Raw genomic sequence first — 25,482 nt, forward strand, 5'->3', positions numbered from 1 at the left:
GTGGCAGGAGGAGCTTGCCTCTGCTGAGGAGAGATGCAGGTTCATAGTGCACACGAGCAAACACCATTTCATTGTTAAGGCACCTCCTCTAATCCAAGGAGTAAGAGATGGACTCTTTCTCCTGACTGTATAAGAAATACCTCATTAGGCAGATTACACCTCCTCTTAAGCAAAAGGTGAGCTGATGGCTTCAGTGCGAGATTTCCAAACTCTACACTTTACTTTGCACCTCTGCCACCAGCAGTTCGTGTGACAGTGACCACTCGCATGTAGTTTGTCCTTTCTGAGCCCTGTTTGGTTTTCCCTTTGTTAGCTGAGACCCCTGATTTTGTTTGTCTTTGCAAATTCTTCCCCATGGGTGGATGAAGAGCTTGTAAAAATACGTGGCCATGAGCAAATTATCCTGAACTATCTGCTCTTGGTAACAGAAAATTCCCAAAGCAGTGCCTTGGCAAAGAAACTATTCATGACCAGAATGGGTTTAGGCTTTTATTCGGAATTGGGTGTCTTGTGTCTCTGAATACCTGCTATTCTTGAGAGTTTATTAATCATATTGCTTATGATAAATGATGCTTTTCCGACACTGCATCATTCAGCATCCCATGTGTATGTCAAGGGCAATATTCTCTTGCAGTTGTGCAGCTTATTAGAAATGGAAGTAACGTGCTTGCAGTTCCTCGGGTGTCCTGACTAAAATCATTACCTGCGTTTTCTCCTGCTTCGGTGTCCTCAACATAAGAAGGACATGGAGCTGTTGGAGCAACTCCCGAGGAGGCCACAGGGATGCTCAGGGGCTGGAGCAGCTCCCGTATGGAGACAGGCTGAGAGCACTGGGGCTGTTCAGCCTGGAGAAGAGAAGGCTGCGTGGAGACCTCAGAGCAGCTTCCAGTATCTGAAGGGGGCCTATAGGGATGCTGGGGAGGGACTCTTCATTAGGGACTGTAGTGACAGGACAAGGGGTGATGGGTTAAAACTTAAACAGGGGAAGTTTAGGTTGGATATAAGGAAGAAGTTCTTTACTGTGAGGGTGGTGAGGCACTGGAATGGGTTGCCCAGGGAGGTTGTGAATGCTCCGTCCCTGGCAGTGTTCAAGGCCAGGCTGGACAGAGCCTTGGGTGCCATGGTTTAGTGTGAGGTGTCCCTGGCCATGGCAGGGGGGTTGGAACTGGATGATCCTTTCCAACCCAAACCATTCTATGATTCTCCTTGTTCCTTATGCTTTTGACTATAACTGCCTGGGTGTTTTCTTTCCTAATTTGCAGAAGGCATAGATGCAAGTCCTGACAATGCCTTTCTTAGAGGATTAAGGTGTCCTAGTTCTTCCTCACTGATTTTATGGTTAGATTCCTTGTAAATCACCTAGATTTTCCTAACGGTTTGCTGTGAAGATAGCTGAGTAAATCTTAGCTCTTTGTAGAGAACCTTTAATAGCCAGAGCACAAGATCCTTATGCTATGGTAGCAGATATATCTTAGAGACCCATAAAGATTTCATGGCAGAAGGAAGCAAGTAGTTACTGTATTAAAATTCCTAATGCTTTGTTTTTCTTGTTACTTCATCCTCCAGTTCTGGAGGTCATTTTGGTTAACTTAATGAGTTCCTGGGTGTATACAGAGTCCGCCGAGGTTTTATGTTTGTTTCTTTAGCCCAGAAATGGTGGAGGAGGGGGAGAAACTTCACATTTCAGAGATTTCCACACATTATCTGGAGTTCTGCTGCTGTCTTTCAGCTCGGAGCAGTGGCAGTGGAGGCGAGAGAGGAAAGGGGTTTTCTCTCTTCCACTTTATTATGGTGCAAAGAGAGGGAAACAAAACAAAACTTAGAAGGTAGATTGAGGAGTGATGCCATTCATAGAATCATAGAATAGTTAGGGTTGGGAAGGACCTTAAGATCATCCAGTTCCAACCCCCCTGCCATGGGCAGGGACACCTCACACCTCACCATGCACCATGGAGGTGCTCCAGCCCCTGATCATCCTCGTGGCCTCCTCTGGACTTGTTCCAACAGTTCCATGTCCTTTTTATGCTGAGGACACCAGAACTGCACACAATGCTCCAGGTGAGGTCTCACGAGGGCAGAGCCGAGGGGCAGGATCACCTCCTTGGACCTGCTGGTCACGCTCCTTTGGATGCATACATAGGTCTCCTGCCGCAGCTGGAAGAAGAATCCTCTGTCCTACTGCAGAGGAAGAGATCTCAGTAAGTCTTTTCCTGAACTTTCTCCATCCACAGCAAGAGACTGAATCCATGCACAAGCATCCATATTTATCCTTAAAAGAAGAAGAAGGAAGTTCCATCTCCCCTGAAAGGGTCCGTAACTACTGAAATACAAAATGCAGAGTTAACAACAGAAATCATGGAGGCAAAATGGTCTCGTGTGAAGTGTCCCTGCCCATGGCAGGGGGTTGGAACTGGATGATCTTAAGGTCCTTTCCAACCCAAATTAGTCTGTGATTCTACATAGACTGTGATACACTGACCTTCAACATGGTGTTTTCATCATGTGCCGTTCGGTTTAGTCAGAGGACTGATACCCCTGTGTCTGACACAGGCCGCTACGTGCTGGCTGAAAGGTTTATCAGCTGTGGCTGTGGGATACTGCCAGGAGGGGCAGTATTTCTGGCTGGTCCTTTCTCCCCCTTTACTTGGAGTTGGTTAAACAAGTTTAGGCTAAAAGCTGTTTTGTTCGGGGAGGAGGGAGAGGAGAACTGGGCTTTTCCTTCACCCCACTGAGCTGATCTGCCTTATGGTCACTGGGTGCTGTGGGATGAACGTCAGAGCACGGCTGGGCTGGAGGCAAGGGGAACATGAAACTGTGCTCGAAAGTAGTCTGCAGTAGACAGTGTTAGTACCCTGTGTCCCAAGCTGCTGATCACAGCGAGCACCTTCATCCTCTTGAGCATTCTATTAAAAGTCAGAAAACCCCAAGAGACTGTAAGCTAATTCATCTTGGCTGTAACGTGCTAGACAGATATATTGTCGTGGTTTGGCATGGTGACACCGAGTTCCCCATTTTAAGCAAGACAATCTATAGCTTAGTGACCAAACTGGGATTCTTCAGCTATTCCTCATTTCTACTGTAACATATGAATAATAAAGCAGGATCTGTAAAAGCTATATATCTAAAAGTTAGATATCTAAATCCCTTCTGAAAGTAATGAATGCTTCATGGGAATATGAGGTGTAATTACTTTTTAATAACTGCTGAGATACGTCACATCTGAACAGCTTCTTATCTAAGAGTTTCCTCAGGCATTTTCTGTTTCTATGGATGTGCATAAGAAATGAAGCCACAGTATCTGCAGTGACAGGTATGAGATGGGAGAACTCGGGAGTGAAGAGACTCTGCCTAAATGACCATTTGAGGAGCAGAAATCTTGGGATTTAGCATCATGTGATGGAGAAACCAAACTAAGAAGTGATTACTGCCCATTCACATTCTGGCTTGTTCTGCAGCCACTTAGACCATATGTCCACAACATCCTTATCTGTCCCATCTTCCTCATTTTGCCCCTGAAATAACTTGTTTAGTGTCACTTCTCTTTATCTCCTCTCCCTCTTCTGACTGCTTCTTACAGTTCCATGTTTCATGGCCTTTATGGATGTTTTGTCCTTTACCTTTTGCTTCAGTCTTGCCTTTGGCCACCAGTCTCCTTCGGGAAGATACCCTGAGTGACACAAAAAGCAAATGTGTTCTTCCCTGTTGTAGTTTTTATCTCTCTGCTAAATGCTACCAAAAGAGAAAGCTTGAAAGTGAGGGATAGGAAAAGGCAGGAAAGCTGTAATACAGAAAAATGGGTATTTTCTGGCTTTTGGAAGGGACAGGCAACAAAGAGCCAACAGAAAGAGGAAGATACAAAGATCAGAGAAAACTGAGAATCAGAACGAAAAGTAGAAACAGAGAAATGGGAAAGAAGATCTTCAGTGTTGTCTGTGTTCATGATCTATTTGAGCAGCAGTGTGGGTGAAAGCGGTTCCTGCCCCATAAATGCACTATATGAACTGGGAGGTGGGAGAAGTTAATGCAGAAAACCTCCCTCAATTCAACTGATTTCTCTGTAATACATCCCAGAGCATATTTCATTTTTGGGGAGAGGAGGAAACGACAGATTGTTGTTGCTAATAGGATTTGGATCAAACTGGTGCTTACTATTTGGCATGGAACTAGATTAATGGGGGGGTGTTCTTTAAAATTACGTGGCCTGGCAGGATGATAATCCCTTCCCCACTGAATTTCAGGTCTCGTTCATCAGCAGAGGTGTTTGGCTGAGTGTACTCTAGAGCACTTTATCCATTAGAACCCAAACTTCTCTACTACTGGCTTTAATCCTAGCCTGGAAGGAGCACCCTCGCCATGGCTGAGCAAGCTCCATTCTGCATTGAGTCCCGAGAATACCAGCAGTTTGTGCTCACTCATAGGTAAATCTCCTCTTTACCCCCCAATACGCATGAAGACAGGGGTGGTAAAGGCTGGAACTGATGAAAGCCATGGGGAAGGTTTATCTGTGTTAGCCAAGAGCTGGAAGGCAGTCTAAGAATCATAGAATGGTTAGGGTCGGAAGGGAACTTAAAGCTCATCCAGTGCCAATCCCCTGCCATGGGCTGGGACACCTTCCACTAGAGCAGCTTGCTCAAAGCCCTATCCATGTGTCCTTAAACACTTCACAGTCAAGCAACTTAGGTTAAAAATTGCCAAAATACCCCTCCAGGTGCTAGCAGGGGCTGGTTATATCCATCTAAGAGCAAGCAGGCATAGGTCATGGGGTAGTGACTTTAAACAGAGAGGAGAGATTGAGCTGAGCTCTTAGGCAGAAGCTCTTCCCTGGGAGGGTGCTGAGGCGCTGGCCCAGGGTGCCCAGAGAAGCTGTGGCTGCCCCATCCCTGGCAGTGTTCAAGGCCAGGTTGGACACAGGGGCTTGGAGCAAGCTGCTCCAGTGGAAGGGGTCCTTGCCTGTGGCAGGGGTTGGAGCTGGATGAACTTTAAGGTCCCTTCCAACCCAAACCAGTCTGGGGTTCTGTGATCTACCAGAATGTCACTTATGAGGAAACTATGTCTAAGAAATAACTTACATGAGGTAGTACATGAGATCTGTTGGAGCTCGAAGGTTGATGGGCTTTTAAAAGTAGAGGCGACAGCTCTGATTTGGTGGTGGCAGTTTGAAGAACGCGGGTTAAGGAAGTGTGGCAAAAAGAAGAAGATCAAATGAACAGTTACAGATGAATTTTGCATCAGCTGTAAAGGTTTCTGTGGGGGTTGGAAGTGAAGGGGAGTTTTGTATCCGGAGATGAAGGAGTTGTCTTTAGTTGGTGGCTTCTTCGGGAGGTCTTTGTAGAGCATTGGCCCATGTCCCTGGGAATTTGAGCCACTGGTAGTACCAGTCTGGGGTCTATGGAGCGGGGAGATTACATGGGAATCTTGCAACTCTAAAATGAAGGATTTTGCTTTTCTGGGTTTAATGCCTGGCTGGAAAGTTAATGTTACCGAAAAGTGCCTACTGCAGCCAATTCCTGCACTACATTTGTTTTCATTGGGTTTCTTCATTTCTCCCATGTGTCCAAGAAAAATATTACTTAGCTAAAAGACATTAATTCAGTTTAAATCAGGGTATCGAGCCCTCGGAGTCTAGCGCTGATGTTTGTGCACGAGCCTCTCGCTTAAATTAAGCCTGCCTGCTAACTGCCTTGTTGGTTTCTTCCCTGTCCCTGCTTTCCCTCTATTCAGGATGCTTATCTCTTAAACTGCTGGAAAACTAATGGCTGCGTACCATTATGTTTTCAGTAATTTTGATGGAAAAGCAATATCCTGCAAGATTTCTGTAATCAAGTATCTATACAATCCAGTTTGTGCAGAAACTTGATCAAAATAGATCCTTAACTCCTACTTAAGCCTGATTAGCTTCTTTATATTAACTAAAAAGCAGAGTTCAATACAAAACCACTTCTCATTTCCCTTTGCAATCAGCCCATCATTTTTATGTTCTTAAAGGAAGGAGTTGCATCCCTTAGATGTAGCACAGCTTGGGCAGGCGAGCTGTGCAAAACAATTAGAGCATCTTTCACATGGTCTAAACCTGATTGAATAATCACTCAAGTAATGGTCAGTAATGGAATGCACAGGGTTATCTCCTGCCTAATCCTCAGGTAATGGAGTTGGGGTGGCTCTGATTTTTCTCTTAGCAGGTCCTAGCGAAGAGGAGGCAGAGACAAAAGTGATTATGGGAAGTAGAGAGAGTCACTGGAGGCCAGCAAGCAAAAGGAGGCCTTATCTTAAGCAATTAATCAAGAAAACTCCTATTGTGGGGCAATTATTGAAAGCTAATTCTAAAATAGCTTTAGAGCCCAAGGTCCTGAAGGTTTTTGTGTGTGTTTTGGGGGTTTGCTTTGGTTTTGTTGGAGGAATTTTGCCAAGGTCATTGGGAGCACTGGGGCAGCCCTCCCATCGAAATGAAGTCTGCCGGCTCTGAAGTGCAGCATCACTCAGCATTGGCTTTGGGGTCCTTGTTGTTTTCCTTTAAGGTGTATTGAAATGTTTCTAAACAGAGACAATCCTTTGAAACTTGCTTAGTGCTTCCACAAATCCTGTGGTACTTTGCATCCGTTGCAAGTAATGCCATGAAGAGTGGATCACAAATCATTTCACCTTCGTGCCCAGTTTTCCTTGTGTACATGCAGGACTCTGATATCTCTGAATCCCTCTTTTATTCTGTTTCTGTGGGGTTATTTGCACTACTTTTTGCTTAGCTTAATGCTCCTAAAAGGCTTGCAATAACTGCAGAGTGCAGGATTGTTTCATGGCTGTGGCTTTGCAAAAGACCACAAGGTCTTTCCAGTTGCCCCCCCCCCCCCAAATGCTCTTGTACAGTGCAAGCATCCAACAGACTCCTTTGCTCTGCTCTCAGCCTCTGAGGTCCTTGGAAGTGAGATTTATGTGCAGATGTTGCTGTGATCCATGAGGTCCTCCAGAAAGAAGCAATAGATTTCAGCAGCCGTCCCTGAAAAATTATGAGGTCACTGGGGAAAAAAAAAAGACGAAAAGGAGGAAAAGCAAAGGTTTTAAATTGGATGTGGTTTAAGTTTTCCTACAGCCTCCTGAATTGGGCTCCTTGCTGGAGAGGGAACCTGCCCAACAGCAGAATTATTGCTCAGCACAGTCACCCCATGCTCTTTGAGGCGCTCTATTTCCTCTGGTGCTGACAGTAGCATCTTGAACCCACCACAGTGTAGAGCTGTGCAGCCTGGTGGTTGAGTGCTGCCTGAGCAGTGCTGCTGCAGAGGTGACTGCTGCCCTGAGTCGTTTTATCACTGCCTATGGGCACCCTTAAAGGGCAGAGCCAGGGGTACACATATGCCCCTATACAGAGTAAAGCAAAGAGGCTGAAAGACAAAGAGAGGCACTAACTGGATTTGTAGCTGTAAGAAAAAACCTCTTAACGTAAACATTTCCCTCTCTTTGAGTCTTCTTTGGCTTCTTTTGTCAAGTATCTGTTTCGGGGGTGAGCCCTTCCCGGTGAATGTGATTTTGAGGCTTGTCAGGTTTTATTAAAACCTTATCATCAGTGATTTCCTTCTCTGTTAGACCAAGAAGATTGTGTTTGTTAGGGGACTCGTGCTGTATCTCAGAGTTCTTCCCAGCAAACGCAGGGTTTCATGTATGTACCAAGGCACGCCGCTGCCAGTTCAAGAGTACGGAAGTCACCACATACTTGTGAAGACTTTGGATGCTCTTCACAGTCACAAGCTGCAACTGCATTTGTATTTCTGAGTTAGCAACTGCTGGAATAAAGCAGTTGCTCTTGTAGGCAGAAGCATTCTTCCTTCCTGCTGCTGTCCTTAAGGAAATGAGCTGATAGACCCGTTCCCAACAGCTGGAATATTTGGTGAACACTTGTGGGCATAGTGTACATGCATACATTAAGAGAGAGGGCGAATATATGGGGGGTTTTGCCTTAAAGATGTAGTAACTGTGCACTAGTAGGAGTCCCCAGTCAATTTTCTATCATTTTTCTATTGTTACTATTAGACTTCACTAACTTGCATTCAGTTGTGGCACTGTGAATAGATAACACGGATCGGGGGTTGCCTGGCAGTGTAGACAAACTTTTTCCAGTTCATTCTAGAGCACAGGATCCGGTTGACGTTTTTATCCATCCCTATTCACATATTGAAAATAAACTTCTCCTTCCTTCAGTCTGCCTCATTTTTGTACCATATTACACTTGATTTCCTTTTCTTATCCAGTGAAGACAATCAAAGGGGTAGAAGAGTCTCTAAATATGTGCCCCATTATTTGTGGGTCTCTTATGCTGCCCAGAAGTAAGGAAAGCACTTTAAAAAACACAGATACAGTTCTTACCCTGAGCAGCTTATCATTTGGTTGCAAATGTGCCCTTGCGATTGCAAGTGATGTGCAGGAGGAAGAGGAGAGGAAAGGCAGTTAATGACCAAATGAGCTGTTGAGCTAAAAAGTTATTTGAAGGTGATATAAACACTCACAGCCTTTTTACGATGGCAAAGTTGCATCTTTGTCCTGCATAGGAAGAGTAATGATGGTCTTTATGTTGCATCAAGCCAGAGCTTCCTTCTGGTAATGCATTTTTGCAGGAGCTCCATCACATCAGCAAGTAAATAACAGATTAATACCCTTAATAGCCCAGGTTTACTTCTGTGAGAGCAAAGCAGGTCACAGGCAAGCTCGGGGCATCGTAGCTGATTGCAAGGGTGTTCTCTCTCCGCATAGGTTCTGTGTCACCCAGTGGTATCCATGTTTATCCTCTGAACTTTGAGATGAGCTCATCATGCCCTAGGAGACCACTGTCTTCGTGCTCCCGTTTCTTCCATGCTGCCACTTACACATCAGACATCTTCCCTATGCTCATCAGTGTTGCCACTGTCTCCCCTCCTGCCTCCACAAAACCAGTAATGAGCCTGATCACTAATGGTGGCTGGGCTGAAGGGCATGGTAGCTATTTATAGCAGCAACATAACTAGAAATATGCTTATTAATACAGTCTAACATATCCCATTGTGCCATCACGTCTGTCTCCTACTCGCTGTCTCTGAGACTCCTGAGGACAAGAAATGTGACTCTGAAATTCTAGCCCCTGAGCCTTGAACCCCATTTCTGCATTACATAGAAAGCTTTGGGGGTTTAAATATTATCCTTTGGGAAGAAAGGGCAAGATCTCAAGTAATATGGTAAAAGAAACATGTGATATCTATGAGATAATTATGCCTTAGCGTGGCAGGGGGGGTGGAACTAGACAATCTCGAGGTCCTTTCCAACCTTAACTATTCTGTGGTTCTGTACCATTTCTGGGGTTCTTTAGCTCATTCGCAAGATAAGCTATGAAATAATCACAGTATTCTCTCGCTTCTGAATCCAAGCACCTTAACACATGCAGAGGTTGCAAATCTGTGAAGTACTCAAATTCTGCAGTGCCAGGCAATGTTATTAGTATGGCAGAAGTACAGGTCCCTCAGTCTAATAAATACCTAGTTCGTTCCTCTGCTAGAAGGTATAAATAGTTGCTTCCTAAAAGATATGTGAAAGCCTGGGGTTTTCTATCACAGGATTTTATTGAAGACAGAACAGTATATTTTCCTATACAAGACCATAATATAGGAAAGGAAAAGCACTGTAAAATCCTTCGGAATGTTTGTATAGGTTCAGTGGCTTTGTTTTCAGTATGATTTGTGGTACTTGAAAAGCCGGTTTGGAAAGCTCAGCCGGTGAGATTAGATAGGGAGGCGCAAAGTGAAAAGGCTGACCATCAGCTTTCCTTTTGTCAGGAAAAACCACACATAAAGCCCTCGTAGTGTGTTTGAGAATTGTTAGCTCCGGTTAATACCATGTGGATTTTGAGTCTTTAGATCATAAAGTCAGCCTTTGCAAGAGGAACGGTGCCGAATCTGAGTTGTAACAGGAATTCCCCTCCAGGAGTATTCCCGGGAAGATTATTGAACTGCTACAGGTACTGACATCAGCTGCAAATACCTACTTGTGCATATTTCTTTAAAGGGGGGAAAAAACCACCTTAATACACAGTATTACCATAGCTAGGGCCTATTATACTATTGTAATCATAGCTGAAGCAAGAACGGTGATTAACGATGGCAATTTATTGTATCTGACGAGGGGAGAAAATAGGAGATGTTGTCGTTATCATAAATCATATCATAAATAACCAAAGAGAAGCACTCAGAAAGCTTGTGTGGTGTCAGCAGCAAGCCCTTTCAGGCACGTTAGCCCAGGATGTAGCCATAGAAACCCCAAAGTCATGTTGTTATCTTAGTCTTGCTGCAGTTATGTGATACAACAGTATTAACATATAGATTAGGCCATTTATAATACTAGGTGTCATTTCAGGTTGGCTTGCTTATATAGCATTTTAGGTTTTTATTGTGCCGAATGTTAGGGAAACACTGCATTTTCACAGGTCAGTATAGAGCCATTTATAACGTATCAGCTTCACACCTCTGTCAGTCTCGCTCATGTACCCTGTTATTGATGGGTTGTACTCTGTGGATTGTCATTGCCTAATTACCTTGTCTTTGATAATAATTGTATTTTTTAGAAGTCAAAATGTTCCTTTAAAGAGAAAACCTCTCTGCCTGCGTGTGCACTTCAGGGTGAGTTCCTGATCTGCTTGAGGATCATACACTCCAGAGGGAGTAAGAAGTAAAACAGAAAGCATGCAGTCGAATCCCCATTTGGGTATGGAGGTTTTCTGTCCCTCTGTATGGTGTTTTTCATGTCATACTCTGCAGATTTCAGGGGAGAGTCTCAATGCCAGGTAATTCAGAGCAACACCAAAGTGACTGAACCAAGGCTGCCCTGCTGGCAGGGAGCTGGCTGGTTCTCATGTATCTTCTTGCTCAGTCACTTCCTAAAGGTGCTTTTGTGGTTGTTTTTACTCCCCATGCAAAGTCTGTGTAGCAGCTCCAGCCATATCAGCTTAGCTCTGCCATGCACATGCGTTTCCTCGTGTACACATGGGTGATCTACAAAAACTGGTGAGCTACTATTAGAAAGTCAAAGCGAAAAGAAAGTCGCCCTCTCTGTATTTAGGCAGAAACACGTTTTTACTTGCTGCGTGCAGCACAAATGCAGGACTGATACCTTGTCAGAGAGAGACAGTGAGTAACAGAGTTGGTAGCAATCTACCAATGCTGCCTTCCTGTCTTCAGCAGGGAGCAGGGTGGGTCATGTTAAGAATCCTGAGCAGTTTAGCTTCATGAACATTGCATATTCTAAAAGGTATTATAATGAGGACTGCCACTAGCAAGTATGTTAACGTGTTGCTCTTAATTGCATCCCATATCCTAAAGCAGCACTGGAAGGCAGAGGTGCACATTATACCCTAAGCCACAACGTGATGCCTGAAGAGCGATGCTCCACATCTCTCACCTCTTCTTTCCCATGCCCTTAGGCTTGCATGTTGGGGAGCTTGATCTAGTGGCAGGTGTATGTGCCCATGGCAGGGGGTTGGAGCTAGATGATCTTTAAGGTTACTTCCAACCCAAACCATTCTATAATGATATACATGGTTTATGTATATAAATCATAAAACTTGTGGTTTCTTTCTGGCAAACTATCAGTATCTTTTTCTCATGCTGGTGTTGAAAAGTTTCTCTCCATTGATTTCATACCAAGAGGAGCCTAACCAAGAGTGTGAACCAGTTGTTGAACGCAGTGGAGATGTAACTGAACTGGCCTGGAAATTTCTGAGTCCTGAGCCAGAACATTATTGTCATCTGTATTTCAAGGTGGATGGATTTATTTTGTCATTAGGGATGGAGGGGGGGGTTGTTGATCACTTGTAGCTTCTTGAACAGGTTAATAACTACTTCTGGAGTGATTGATAAATGTGTACATTGTCACATTAGTGTCACATTAGTGTCACATTAGTCCTGTTGAGCACCTCTGAGTTTTATCCTGCCTAATACTGGTTGTTGGAGGCATCACTTTGGCCCAGAGTTTTCCAATGTGACCAGCAAATCTGGATGTTTAACTTGAGGCACGTTTAACATCCTCTTTACAGTTCTTTATGCAAAACTGCTAGCCACACCTGAAAGCTCTTCTTTCTTTCTTTTTTAATATATTTGTGGTTTCTGCACTTCAGGACATAGCAAGAAGGCCCTGGAATGAACTTGCTGGCAATGTCAATGGAAAAATGTGAGACACGTGGAAGATGAGCTGCTTGCTGGTGCTGTCTTACCAGCTCCCTCCCCATAGAGGGTGTCAACTGGAAAATGTCAGGGTTTGACAATAGGTTGGTTTATCTCCTTTATGCAGTAAAAGAGAAACCTCTTGGTGCATCCCCTCTTTGGTAAACAACCCACATCAGTGATCAGTGTCTTCATATGGCAGAGAAATTACATATATAATACTATATATATAACATATACATATATACACATATCTATAGAAAATCTGGCAATTTAAGCTCAAAATGCACTGCAGATATTTTAGTGTGTTCATTTTGCATTAGGGTATCAGGATATTGGCCTGGAGCATATCAGGATTGAATTTTGTCGCTCTTCCATTCATTTCCTTTATGGGCTACAAGCACACGTTCTGTTTGCTTTAGGAAAAGGCCATTGTTATTACAAGTTAAAGAGATAAAACCTATCGTGGCATAAGACAAAAACTTTTCTCTTTAACAGAAGTCGGAAGCCCCTACTTACTGGGTACGATAGGGATGTTAAGCGCTTGACTTAGTGACTTAAACTATCCCAAAAGGTATCTATGCCTTAATCTCATGCTTTATGTAGACAAGAGGAGAATTATTCTGGAAGTCTGCAGGAAGTTTTTCAGTAGTTTGGGAGTTTTGTTCCCTAAAAAGTTTTGTATGTTGGGTGGGAATGATCATTCCCTTTCTTGCATTTGAAAGGCTGAGCTGACTTGTGTATAGGCTCATAGAACCTTCGTAAAGGGTATAAATCCTTCAGGTCGATAGCCGTGCTGTCCTGAGGAGCATTTGCTTGGGGAGAAAGAGGGGTTGCAGACTTCAGTGCAGGCACTGCCACATTATTGCCCTTCTTGAGCCTCATTTTCTTTAAAGACTCTAACGTTTTGTATTTGGTACCATGCAGTGCAAAGGAGCACAGAGACCTGGTATCATGGAATCATAGACTGGTTTGAGTTGGAAGGGAGCTTCAAGCCCATCCAGCTCCAACCCCTGCCATGGGCAGGACCCCTTCCACTGGAGCAGCTTGCTCCAAGCCCCTGTGTCCAACCTGGCCTTGAACACTGCCAGGGATGGGGCAGCCACAGCTTCTCTGGGCACCCTGTGCCAGCGCCTCAGCACCCTCCCAGGGAAGAGCTTCTGCCTAAGAGCTCATCTCAGTCTCCCCTCTGGCAGGTTCAAGCCATTCCCCTTGTCCTGGCCCTACAGGCCCTTGTCCCAAGCCCCTCTCCAGCTTTCCTGGAGCCCCTTCAGGCACTGGAAGACTGGTGAGCTCATTGATTTGATATGATATGAGCAGAAGAACTGTGCATGAAAGAAATGTGTGATCTACTGATAGATCTTCATTTGGCCATTGTCATTCTGTTAGAAAATAAAATGTTCAAACTCTGTTTAGAAAGAAAAGGGCTGTGGAAGAAGTCAAATGGATACATCTGCTCATTCAGAATTCTGTCTTAATGGATTTGTTCTGATAGCTGATGCTGTTTATCAGCCATGCTAAAGTTAGTATCAAATGCCACATACCAAAATCTTCCATTATTATAATAACAAGAGCTGGCTTCCACAGGAACTGTTACCTGCCAGAGCTTTGTGCAATAAATACATTAGCCCTTGCATTGAAGGTAAGAGGCTGCATGTGCTTTCTTCAGCAAGTATGGTTGGACTTGATGATCTTAAAGGTCTTTCCCGACTTAGTTGGTTCTGTGATTCTAAGCTTTAGGCCAGTGTGTCTGACTCTGCTTCATCTTGTACCTGGGGGTTTTCTTAGATCTCCAGGTCTTAGCTGGATGGTTTTATCTTATCACCACCCTTTGACATAGAGAAATATTAATCCAGTTTCTAGAAGAAGACTGGAATTTTGCTTAATTAAATACCAGCCAATAAGACAGGGTAAGGTTTTGGCAGGACCAAGAGCTGAGCAGAGATCTTGTCTGTCCCACTCGGTGCCGTGTTCAGTAGGACATCATCTGACTGCTATCCTTGAAGCTACCAAGTCTGGTAATGACCAAGATGATGACACTTTTATGTATATATGCATGTGTATATATATAATAGATATGTATATATATACACACATACATAGAAAATAGATTTTCTTGCTTGAAGAATGCCTCACAAGAGGTTTTTGCATCTATTTTTTCCTGCCTTGGCTTCCATGTGACCTGTTGTTGACAAAGCAGTGGGTGCACCCTCCTCTGGTGGGGCAGCTAGGAGAGCACAGTAGCCTGGTTCTGGCAGTAAAGCCAGGATTTCCATTCCTTTGTGCCCCCGTGTCCCTGTTAGGGATAAACAGTCCCTCAAGCACTGTGAACTTGGAAGTTCATTACTGAGCTGTTGAGTATTGCTGTCCTGAAACTAAGCCATGACTGAATTGAGAAGGCATATATTAAACAAGCCTTCGGTTCTGGAACACTGAGGTACTACAGAAACATTGAGGTACTAAGAAATTTTGTGCTGATTTAGTGTTTTTTCCTTTAGAAAGTGTAGGAGTTTCAGTTTCTTGCCTGAACTGCCCAGCTTAAGAAATTTGCCATCATTTGAAGTGGTGACAGATCCCCACGGCTTGCATTTGGGATTCTCATGCTTTCTGTTCAGTCATCCCAAGGAGCTACGTATTAATCAAGTTCAGCTTTTACAGCGCCTCTGTGAGATGGAATTATCATCACTTGTCAGGTGGGAGCAGAGCAGTACATGGTCTGACCTGCCCGAAATCGTGCTGCAGACCTGTGTCAAGGCAGGAGTGGATTCCTTCCTCCCCTCCCCTTAAAATCATCCTTTCATGCAAGTGAAGGACTCGCATCTACATAGACACGTCGCTTGCGCATCCTGCTCTCCAGTAAGAGATGCTGCCTTAACAAACAGTTCTCTCGGCAGCAGCATCTAGCAGCTATCAGCTGGTTTTATTCCAGCAATGGACAGCTTCACCTTCGGGGCTGCACTGCGACGGCTGGACTCATCCCTCCTGCAGGCTGCGCATCGTCTGAACCGGGCGCTGCACATGGGCTGGCTGACATAATAACCGATTGCTCTGTATAGCTTTAGTAATGTGAGCATTAATATTGATCCAGCACTGACTTCTCTAACAACCAAGAAAAAAATGTATCTGTTATCTTGAGAAACCTCCCAAACAGCTTCAGTCTCCTTTCATTACAGGAGAGAGTTATTAGGGCAGATGGCCGAGGTGATATCCATTTGACCTATAGATGCTAACTCGAGTCGGTTCATTAATAAGGTGGCCGGAGATAGGGAGAGGTGGCAGTAAAGAGAGTTAAAAAGCAGTCATGTGCACAAAGGACTGCACGTTGGGAAGTGCCGGGTAGTGAATGAGACGGACAGGGGTGAGAAAGTGGCTGCACGGTTTTAAACGCTCATCACCAAGTCAAGCAGATTCCACCTAAAAGCTGATGTTTTCCCATATTTGGTGCCTGCTCCGGTGTGAGTCCTTTGGGAGGAAAAAGAGCCTATTGCACTTGAATGCAAGACAGAGGTTTCACTTTCTGTGATTAACCCCCCCCCCAAATAAAAGTGCTGTGTTGTTTTCTGCCATGGCCACAGCTGTGGTGGCTCAGGTTTGAAAGCTGCTGCCTGGCACAAGCCCAGTCCTCACTGAAGGATCAGCCCGTGGCCTCCTTCCAAGAGAAATTTGGATTTCATTTGGCCACGACAGGATTCCAGATTGTCATCTGAGCATGTCTGAGAAGTGGTGAGTGTGTGTCAGTAGTTCAGTGCTCGTGAACTTCCTTAGGCCCTGGGTTGCTCAGGACTGACCCAGGCAATTTTTTCCAGATGTTTTGGGGGAATCCAAGTCCATATAAAAGGGATGGTAATGCTGCTGCTTCCTTACTGAGTTGTCTTTGTGGCTTGCAGGAATGTGCATGAAAGCTGGAGCCAAGACACCCCGATTTCTAGTCTCACCTCTACAAACTGCACTTTAACCTCTTCTGCCCTTCCCTGGCATCTCCGCACAAGATCACAGACACTTGGTGGGCCCGGTGCAAACTTTACTTGGCCTTATTAAGAAAGGAACAAGCGTTGCTCTTTCTTCTCGTTGTGCAAAACCCCGGTCCCTGCTCTCCAAACCTCCTCTGGAATTGTTTGTTCGCCTTTGATCCGGCAGCTGCTGCTGTTCTGCAGTCCTGAGCAGGGAAAACATGAGAAGCACCTTGGGATGGGAAGGAGTTACAAGAGTATGAATTATCGTGATACACAGTGGAAAAGAGGCTGGGTTAGCAGAAATCTTTAGCAAAGAAATGTCCTGATTTTTGTAGCAAATGCAGGTTTTTGCAGTAGTTTCCCTTCCACTTTATTGACTCTTTATCCCTGTGTTTCTTTATATCCAAATGGTTCATGTTGCTATCAGCACGATCAAGCCCTGTCTTCCCTGATGTTTGAACCGGGCTACACTTTTCGTCTTGCAAGCAGTGCAGACGACTTCTCAGCATCCCCGTTTTAAAGCATGGTGTTTGTTTTACATTTTATCACCCTTTAAAACCTGAAATGAAAACAGACTCAGCGGCGCACGCGGTGGCGTGGGCTGGGGAGGAATTGCTCGGTAGCAGTCTGCGCTGTGTGACATCTGATGAATGCTAATTCTTCATCCCCAGAACAGTCTCGAGCAGATGAAGGCAGCTGATTTCTGCAGCAGCTTAAGCAGAGATTGAAATGACTTCCATGATCTGGCAGCAGATTTTTTCCCCCTGTAGCAGGTGCAGGCTCGGTCCACGGAGATTTCTCAGTTATACTCTAAAGTTTGCAGTTTATAAACTGTAATGTCAGTGCCCAGCCAGGCAAAACCGAACTCCCAAACACTTCTGTTCTTCACGGAAGGCTAAGACTTTATCCTCAGGCAAAGGCTCCTCTCTGGGCTGGCTGCTGTAAATCCTCTGGGCCCTGGCAAAAGGCAGAGTTGCTAGCTCATTTTACTTAATTTGTGATGCTGGCAAGATTTGTGCTGCAGCCCAGGGCTCTTGACTCAACTCTCCTAAATCAGAGCATTGACACATTACAGCAGAGAAACAGCAGCACAGGAAACCTGGAAGTAAATGCCTTGAAGAGACATATTTCAGAAAGATGCTGCCTGACAAAGCTCTAAATGGTGTCGGTGTAAAGAGTTCCTCAGGGTTTGCTTCTTTAAAACTTCCTCCTCATTAAGAAGTCGGGGTTTAGCCACTGTCATAATAAATGGGGTTTACTGCATGTTCCATGTGAGAATCTCAGGGCACTTGATATCTTTGCACAGAAACCCTGCTAGACAAAATGTCATGCGTTTTTGCAGGTGGATAAACAGAGACACAAGGGGAAGTGAAGTGGGGTTGTCGACACAAGAATGTTAACCAGCAGAGGTGTAATCAAGTAATGACAGCAAATATAAATGTGTCAGGTTAAGGCCGGTGTGGACATTCATATCCCAGACTAAGAATCCTTTCTCCTGCTTGGATAATTCCATTTTTGAGAGTGAGGAAGTATAGCCAAGAGGATAAAGTGCTTGGCTGTGGTTGGGGAGATCAGAGATTCTCTTCTCCTCAAACCTGCTGTGGATTTCCTGGGAGATCTCAAGTGAGTTTCCTCCATTCTCTGCACCATAATGTCTCATGTGTAGGACTGAAAATGGTGTTAAATGAGGGGAGAAGAATAATAATTGCTATTAAACAAAAAACCAGAGCAATCACACAGGTGGTACCCACAGTGGCTTGAAGCGATTGGTGCTTGATGTCCACACTGTGCATGTTTCAGGTTTATCTTATCTTCAAAAGCTGGTTTTCTGGCCTCTTTGCATGAATGCCCACTTGTGACTGGAGCATGTTGGGTGTATTTCGGCAACATAGCTTTCATTTTGGTTTCACTACAGCAGGAAGCCAGCATATGCACTCCAGGATTGCTCATGATGCAAACAAAACAACAGGAAGGGGGGGAATGCATTTCGAAGGCATGCTCCTGATCCAAACGAACACACACATGCAATGCTGGGGTGTTCCTATTAATAACAGATAACATCCACGTGCAGCAAGTGCTTAAGATGGTATCAGAGGCAGAACCAAGCAGGCTGAATGGGGCTTAGTCCTCTTCTTTAACCTTCAGACTGTGCTGCTTCAAGGAAAACAACCCAGATTTAAGAAGGCATTTTCCTAGTAGTTAATTTGCAATCAAAATTGTGGGGTATAGAGGCAAGACAGGGAATTCCAATGAATTTTGCTTTCATGTATGCCTTGAAGTTCTCCGTTACAGCAAAAAAATGCTTCAGCCTTTCTCCCTCCCTTCATTTAAAATGAAGCAGGTTCATGTTATTGTGATCCCAACAACTTCAGTAAGAAATAATTAGGATGCTTTTAGGTAAAACTGATGCTTTACACCTGCTCCACAAGGTCTGTCGCTACTGTTGAGCTCTTCCCTCATATCCTTTGCTCATGGGTTTGGCATTACACTGTGATGAGGGCATCTGCCAGTTGTGATGGTGGCTAGCGCAAGGCGGGAGATGCCACTTTTTCCTTCCAAGTGGACCAGCAAGAAGCTGTTGGTTGGCCTGTTACCTCTTACAGGCTGAGGTGCATGTGAACATCTGCTGTGATGCTTGTTTGTTTCTGTAAAACACATTTCAGTTATCCTAATGCCTTTGTAATATGTTCTTTGCTACAGAAGAGGAAGAGGAACAAGTGCCCACCGATGGAGGTACATCTGCAGAGGCCATGCAGGTGCCACTGGAAGAAGAGGGAGACATGGAAGAGGATGAAGCAATTAATGATGAGAACTACTTGAGCAGAAGACCATTGGACAGTCCTGATGCTGAGGAGTTTCCACCTGTGAAACGGCCAAAACTCTCAGTTTCCAAAGGGGACACCTTGGACGGGGCTTTGGAACCACGTGAACCTCTTAGCTCAATAAACACTCAGAAAGTACCACCAATGCTTTCTCCTGTTCATGTTCAGGACAGTACAGACTTAGCCCCTCCTTCACCAGAACCACCAATGTTGGCTCCCATTGCAAAATCGCAAGTGCCAACCCCCAAAACTTTGGAGGCAAAGCCATTTGTACCCAAAACTAAGTCCAAAACAAGTTCTCCAGGACAGAAGACGAAATCACCTAAAACTACACCTTCCCCAGTGGTAACCGGAAGTCCCATACGTTCACCAAAAACTGGATCCAAAGAGAAGAAGTCACCGGGTCGCGCCAAGAGCCCAAAAAGTCCTAAAAGTCCAAAGGTTCCTGCTCATGTTCCTCAACCACCGGTCAAGCCTGAAACACCAAGTAGAACCCCTCTGGCTGCATTAAGTGACAAGGTAGGAAAGGAAAACATTCAAGTAAAACAAGGGCAGACGCCACCTGAGCCTACCACCAAGCCAAATATTGAAAACCAGACTAAGAAAGTACCAGTGATGGACAAAACCATCGATGATTCAATCGATGCTGTCATTGCTCGTGCATGTGCGGAACGAGAACCGGATCCCTTTGAGTTTTCCTCTGGTTCTGAATCAGAAGGGGAGATTTTCACCAGTCCGAAAAGGCTTTCTATATCGGAGACTACAACTCCTAAACCTTCTGTTTCTGCCAATAACACAAATAAGGCAGGAGCGACTCCGATACCTCCCTCAGGTGGAACTTCAAGTTCAGACATTTCATGGACAATGGATGACTCAATTGATGAGGTCATTCGAAAGGCAAACATGGGGACACCTTCTAATCCACCTACCAACTTCACTTACTTCTCCTCTCCTTCCACTTCGCCGCCAACTCCAGAACCTCTTCTCAAAGTCTATGAGGAGAGAGCCAAGTTGGCTGCATCAGTAGAAGTGAAAAAGAAGTTGAAAAAAGAGCTGAAGACAAAGATGAGGAAGAAAGAAAAACAGAAGGAAAAAGATAAAGAGAAAAGCAAGGAGAAGAATAAGGAGAAGGAAAAGAACAAGGAGAAGGAGAAAGACAAGGAAGGAAACAAGGAAGCAAAGTTTCAGTGGAAGGAACTACTCAAAGAAGATGATCTTGATCCCTATAAATTCAAACTAAAGGACTTTGAGGATGCTGACACAAAAGTAAAGTTGAAAGATGGCAATACCAAAAAAGACCGAGAAAAACATAAAGATAAAAAGAAAGAGAAAGAGAAAGGCAAAAAAGACAAGGATAAGAAAGACAAAGAGAAACTTAAAGATAAGAGTAAGGAAGATAAGATAAAGGCTCCATCAGCACCTCTTGTGTTACCTCCCAAAGAAATGCCTTTGCCCTTGTTCAGCACACCAACTGCCATGAGGCTCCCCAGCATGTTACCTTCCTTGTCTCCAATGCTTCCTGAAAAACTGTTTGAGGACAAAGAGAAACCAAAAGAGAAGAAGAAAGACAAAAAAGAGAAGAAGAAAAAGAAAGAAAGGGAGAAGGACAAAGAAAAGGAAAAGAAGGAGAAGGAAAAGGAGAGGAAAGAAAGGGAGAAGAAAGAGAAAGAAAAAGAGAAACACAAACATGAGAAGGTAAGCTCCTTAGTTGGGTTGAGGTGGTATACTTGCTTGGAAAGCGCTCATGGATTCCTGTTTTTGCTGCTGAGTGTTGTTCAAGAGCTCTGAGGAGATGTGTGGTTACAGGTTTGGTTAAGCTTTAAAAACAACAGCTCCAAGGAAGATACCCGTCAAGAGTTTCAGGGGTTGTCCCACCTCTTTGGAAGATAAAACAGTGGAAGCTCAGTCCTGTGAATTTGAGATGTGAGTTTATCCTGGTTTTCCTCAACTCAGTTTTCCCTTCGAAAAGGTTGGACTCATCCTCAGCAGCAGCACACACACATGAATGTATGTAGTGTTGCAATGCACAGATTTGGTTCCGTAGATTTCCACTGGTAGGGCCAACAACCTTATACCTGTGTCATATAGGCTTTAATTTATAGTTTCAAAGCTCTAGACGCCTGTAGGTTACGAGGTAGAGAGAAATGAGGAGCAGACCACCTGCAAATGAACACGTTCACACGCAGTCTCAGATGCTCAAAAGAGCTGTTGAATTTTCTCTTAGCAAGACTGTAATTTGTTTGAAGTAAGACAGTTGTTCTGAAATCATGGCCCAAATGTCACCTTTCGTTTTGAGTCTGATGCTTGAGAGAGAGAAGGGGAGAGCTGATTGTCAAGTGGGTTGAGCTCCTTCCACTCCTGTAACTCTTACTGATTTGCATCAGCCAAAGATAATTTCTTCTTTCCAATATCACCTAATCTTGAGAATATAGTTAATATTTCAGAAATGAAACCAGCATATTTGCATGTTATCAGATTGGAAATCCCATTAGAATCGGCTCCTCTGGTTCAGGGTTTGCTCTAATTTTTTTGTCACTTCACCTTTTAATACGCATTAAATTGTTAATAAAAAAAGAAGAAAAAGAAAGAAGAAAAGAAAGATTGTCTTCGTATGTGATAACCTTGGATAAAGGATTTCCTAAATCTCTATCCTTAGCAGTAGGAAGCACTGTATAACTTGTGGTTTTACCAAGAAGCTCTTTACATCCTGCTCTGAGTGTGCTACTCAATTCATACACGCTCAGATGTGAGATATTCCTCACCTTCCTCCTTTGCCATTGTACCCTGTGCTGCTACCTGCTTACTGAACCTGAAACAAGCCCCTGATACCCAAACTTGACATGTTTTTTAAGCTGACAAGTGATTTTCCATGCAGAATCTGGGTGATCTGGAGCACTAACATTTGGCTGCTGTGGATGAGTCACTGGTGGCCCAGTTGTCCATGTTAATTCAATGTCTGGGTTTAGACTGCAGCAGCACTTCCATGGATTCCCTGTTTTGTCTGCCTGCTGCTCCTCATGCCTGAGCTGTTTTGTCAGTATTCCACTGAGAGTTTCTGCGAGGAGTCATGGAATCAGAATGGCTTGGGTTGGAAAGGACCTTAAGATCATCCACTTCCAACCCCCAGCTGGGAGCAGGGACATCTCGCACTAGACCGTGTCACCCAAGGCTCTGTCCAACCTGGCCTTGAACTAGAGATTGAAGTTAAATGCATGTTTATATAAAGCAAAGTTTCCTGGTTTTCATCCATTTGATATTGCATTTCTTCTGCAAATCTCTTCATCTAGTTTGCTTTAGAGCAGCAGAACAGATACAGAAACAAATACACCTGGTAAAGCTTTAGCATAGACAGAAACATTAGGAAATATATATACATATAGGAATATAGAAATATTAGGAACCATATATATATATATATATATATATATATATGTTAGTGTGAGGTGTCCCTGCCCATGGTAAGGGGCTGGAAGTAGATAATCTTAAGGTCCTTTCCAACGCTAACTGTTCTATAGATGATAGAATATATATATCATATATATAATTATATATATATCATATATATGGTTCTATATATATATGTGAGTTCAACAGGAATAAAAACATGGACAAATTAAACTGACAAGGCTGCCCATTGCCTCGGCATAAAGTCCCTGTCGAGAGATAAACTTGAAAGCTAAAATGCATGAAAAAGTCCCCAGATAGAATTAAAATTTAAACTGATTTTTGATAGATAAGCTTTTTTTTATCTTTTTTTTTATTTTTTTTTTAATCCACCTCTTTGGTGCAAGTCAGGATTTTCCAAATAAATTTTCCCCTTTAAATCTCTGGAGCGATTCTCATTTTTTGCAAGGCCGCACTGCTGGTGTCCTGGAAAAATGGAGAGTTAGAGCTTTATCAGTTGGTGCCCTGAGGTATGTGGCAAAGAAGCTAAATCCTTGAAGATTAGCAAAAAAAATGCAGCACATGGCAATAAGGGGCTTATATGACTACTAGTATTAGTTCAGGTGAAAGAAGTATTGCTTATACATAAAACTGGACAAATCCACTGACAATGTATTTTTAGTTAGCTACAAAGGAGTCTTATATTGCTGGACTTTACCTCTTTGGTGATTTGGGAAGCTTAGTAATCCACTGTAAATGCTCTTCTGCTGGCCCCAATTCCCTGTATTACCCCAGAATGCTGCTCTTCCGTTTTAACCCCTAAAAGTACGTGTTTCCTTAATTTAGCTTTCAGATCACACAATGCTTATTTAGCCAGCAGTTGTGCTGTAAGAGCAGATGACTGTGTTACTGCTCAGACTTCATGGTCCCTCCGCCTCAGAGGTGGAAGTGCCACCTGAAAGGTGAGTTTGTGGTCTCACTGCAGTGTCAGCTCTTGATGGCCAGTACAAAACATCGGATTTCTGTTTCTGCTGTCACTGTATTTGCAGAGTAACTCAATGATAATGTTTTCATTCTGGAGTGCTCTTACAGTTCTTACCTAGGTGTGATTCCCATCCTGTTGGGAAGCTCGTAGAATCAGAGAGTGGGTTGGAAGGGACCTTAAAGCTCGTCCAGCTCCAACCACAGCTTCTCTGGGCACCCTGTGCCAGCGCCTCAGCACCCTCACAGCGAAGAGCTTCCTAATATCTAATCTAAATCACCCCTCTTTCAGCTTAAAGCCATTCCCCCTTCCCCCATCACTCCATGCCCTCATGTGTCGAAGCTTTTTATCCCCTTTTGCCTGTAATTTTACCCCTGGAAGACACAGAAGAGCAACCGGTACCCTCCATAAATGGCAGGAGGCAGATCTGAAGGCTTCATGCTGGAAGCCTTCGGTGGCAGCACCGAGGAAGAGCAGCTTTGTGCGGGGCTTGCCTGCAGCTCTGTGCTCCGCAGCAGCCCCGGGGTGCTGCCCTTGGGGCCAGAAAAGGAGGCAGTGAGCTGGGGTGCTGCCTTCCGTGCGCTGCCGGATTGAAAGCAAACACTTGAAGCAGTTCCACACTCCTTCTACTACGGAGATTACTGAGTGTGTTATGGGAGTGACTGAGCAGCTCAGGAAGCTGCTGCTGACCCAGTTTCAGCCTTAACCTTAATACACCGAGCTGTGCACGAAAGGGGTAGAGGAGCTGCTTCCTGAGAAACGGAGCTGTCCTTGCATAAGGGCAAGGCTTGTTGGAGCTGCCCCAAAGCAAGCTGCCCCTGATCGGGAATCACAATCGTACCACTGATATCGAGGACCAGGCTATGCAGGGTATGGCTGTGAATGCTCCTTAATTTTCTCCCTGCTCTGCTTGTGCAAACCCTACACGCAAACCCGTGTTGTAGAAAATTGCTTCCTCTTGTGTTGTATCAAAGGATGAGATTTAGGATTGCCATGGAATACAGTTTTCCTCTCAGGGAGACTGTGATGTGGGTATCTGAGCTTAAAAAAGTGGTTTATTTGCTTTTCTTCTGCCACACGAACCCACACCACTGTTGTGTGGAGCAATTTGCCCCATCCCGCAGTGCTCAAGTCCAGGTTGGACGGGGCTTGGAGCAACCTGCTTTAGTGGAAGGTATCCCTGCCCATGGCAGGGGGTTAGAACTGGATGAGCTCTAAGGTCCTTTCCAGCCCAAGCCATGCTGTGATTCTGTCTTTGTGGTGCACAAATAACAACACAAAGGACCTTCCTGCAAAGCATGGATGACATAGGTGTCTTTCGGTGCTGTGTGCTGCAAGCTAAGCAGCAGTGCCTGTCCTAGAAAGCTTTGTATTCAAAATAGGCACTACAAAAGGAGGAGAAACGTGCTGGAAAAGAGGTAAGATAATCTGTGCAAAGCCGTGTTCCTGAGCCCTCTGTACCCAGGGTTCAGTTCCATGCCTCTATCCCTTGGACATCGCCACAGGTGAAGATGCTGGAAAAGCAGTTAAGAGATGTACCTGTGGGAAGTGGCAGTGGGATTGTTGCAGGCATTAGGAGCTGCAGAGCAATAAAGCTTTTGCAGCACTCCAGGGGAATGACATAACAAAGAAATCATGCCATATAAACAAAAGAGTAGAGAGGCCTGTGGAGTAAGCTAATACATATCAATAGAGAGCTTCACTGAAAAGCATGGTTAACTGTGTTCACAACAGAAATACCACTCAGGCTGCAGCCCTCCTCTCTCTGGAGTAGATGAGCAACTCCAGTTCTCTGGGCAAGGTATGTGGCACGTGGCTTTGTCATTGCCATTCCACAATGTAAGTCCTAACTGAGTCCTCCCACCCTGGCCTGCTGCCTCCTGCTCTGCTTTCTGTGCCTTGAACGGATCGTTTGCCCCCTTTCTCTATGAAAGCTTTCCAAACCAGATGTCTCCCCCTGAGTTTTGCTCACGTTTCCATTTAGTGGATGCAGACTATTTCTGTCTCTTGTAAGTTCCTGGATCAGATTCAGCTAAGTGGTTATTTTATTAAATGTGATGATGCACATGCTTAAAATGAGATCAGTCTCCCTTTCTATCTATATATACACATAGATAATGTATATACACTTATATATGGATATAAGTTGAGCATCGTATGTATGGAGAATCATT

The 25,482-nt window shown here is 44.3% G+C and overlaps 1 protein-coding gene across 4 annotated transcripts in view; it reads left to right on the top strand.

Moving 5' to 3' along the window:
* The window catches only part of TAF3 (TATA-box binding protein associated factor 3), a 117,817-nt gene that overhangs the window by 72,004 nt on the left and 20,331 nt on the right, over positions 1–25,482 (top strand). For all 4 annotated transcript variants that reach the window (XM_061468582.1, XM_061468586.1, XM_061468584.1 and 1 more), the window contains one exon: positions 18,821–20,637. In XM_061468582.1, the coding sequence (XP_061324566.1) occupies positions 18,821–20,637 (1,817 nt within the window). The remainder of the gene's footprint in view (positions 1–18,820; positions 20,638–25,482) is intronic.

This window comes from Pezoporus flaviventris, unplaced genomic scaffold (genome assembly GCF_033815535.1).
Source record: "Pezoporus flaviventris isolate CSIRO_AGI_PZ_B2104156 unplaced genomic scaffold, CSIRO_AGI_Pfla_v1 ptg000049l, whole genome shotgun sequence".
Taxonomy (NCBI): domain Eukaryota; kingdom Metazoa; phylum Chordata; class Aves; order Psittaciformes; family Psittacidae; genus Pezoporus; species Pezoporus flaviventris.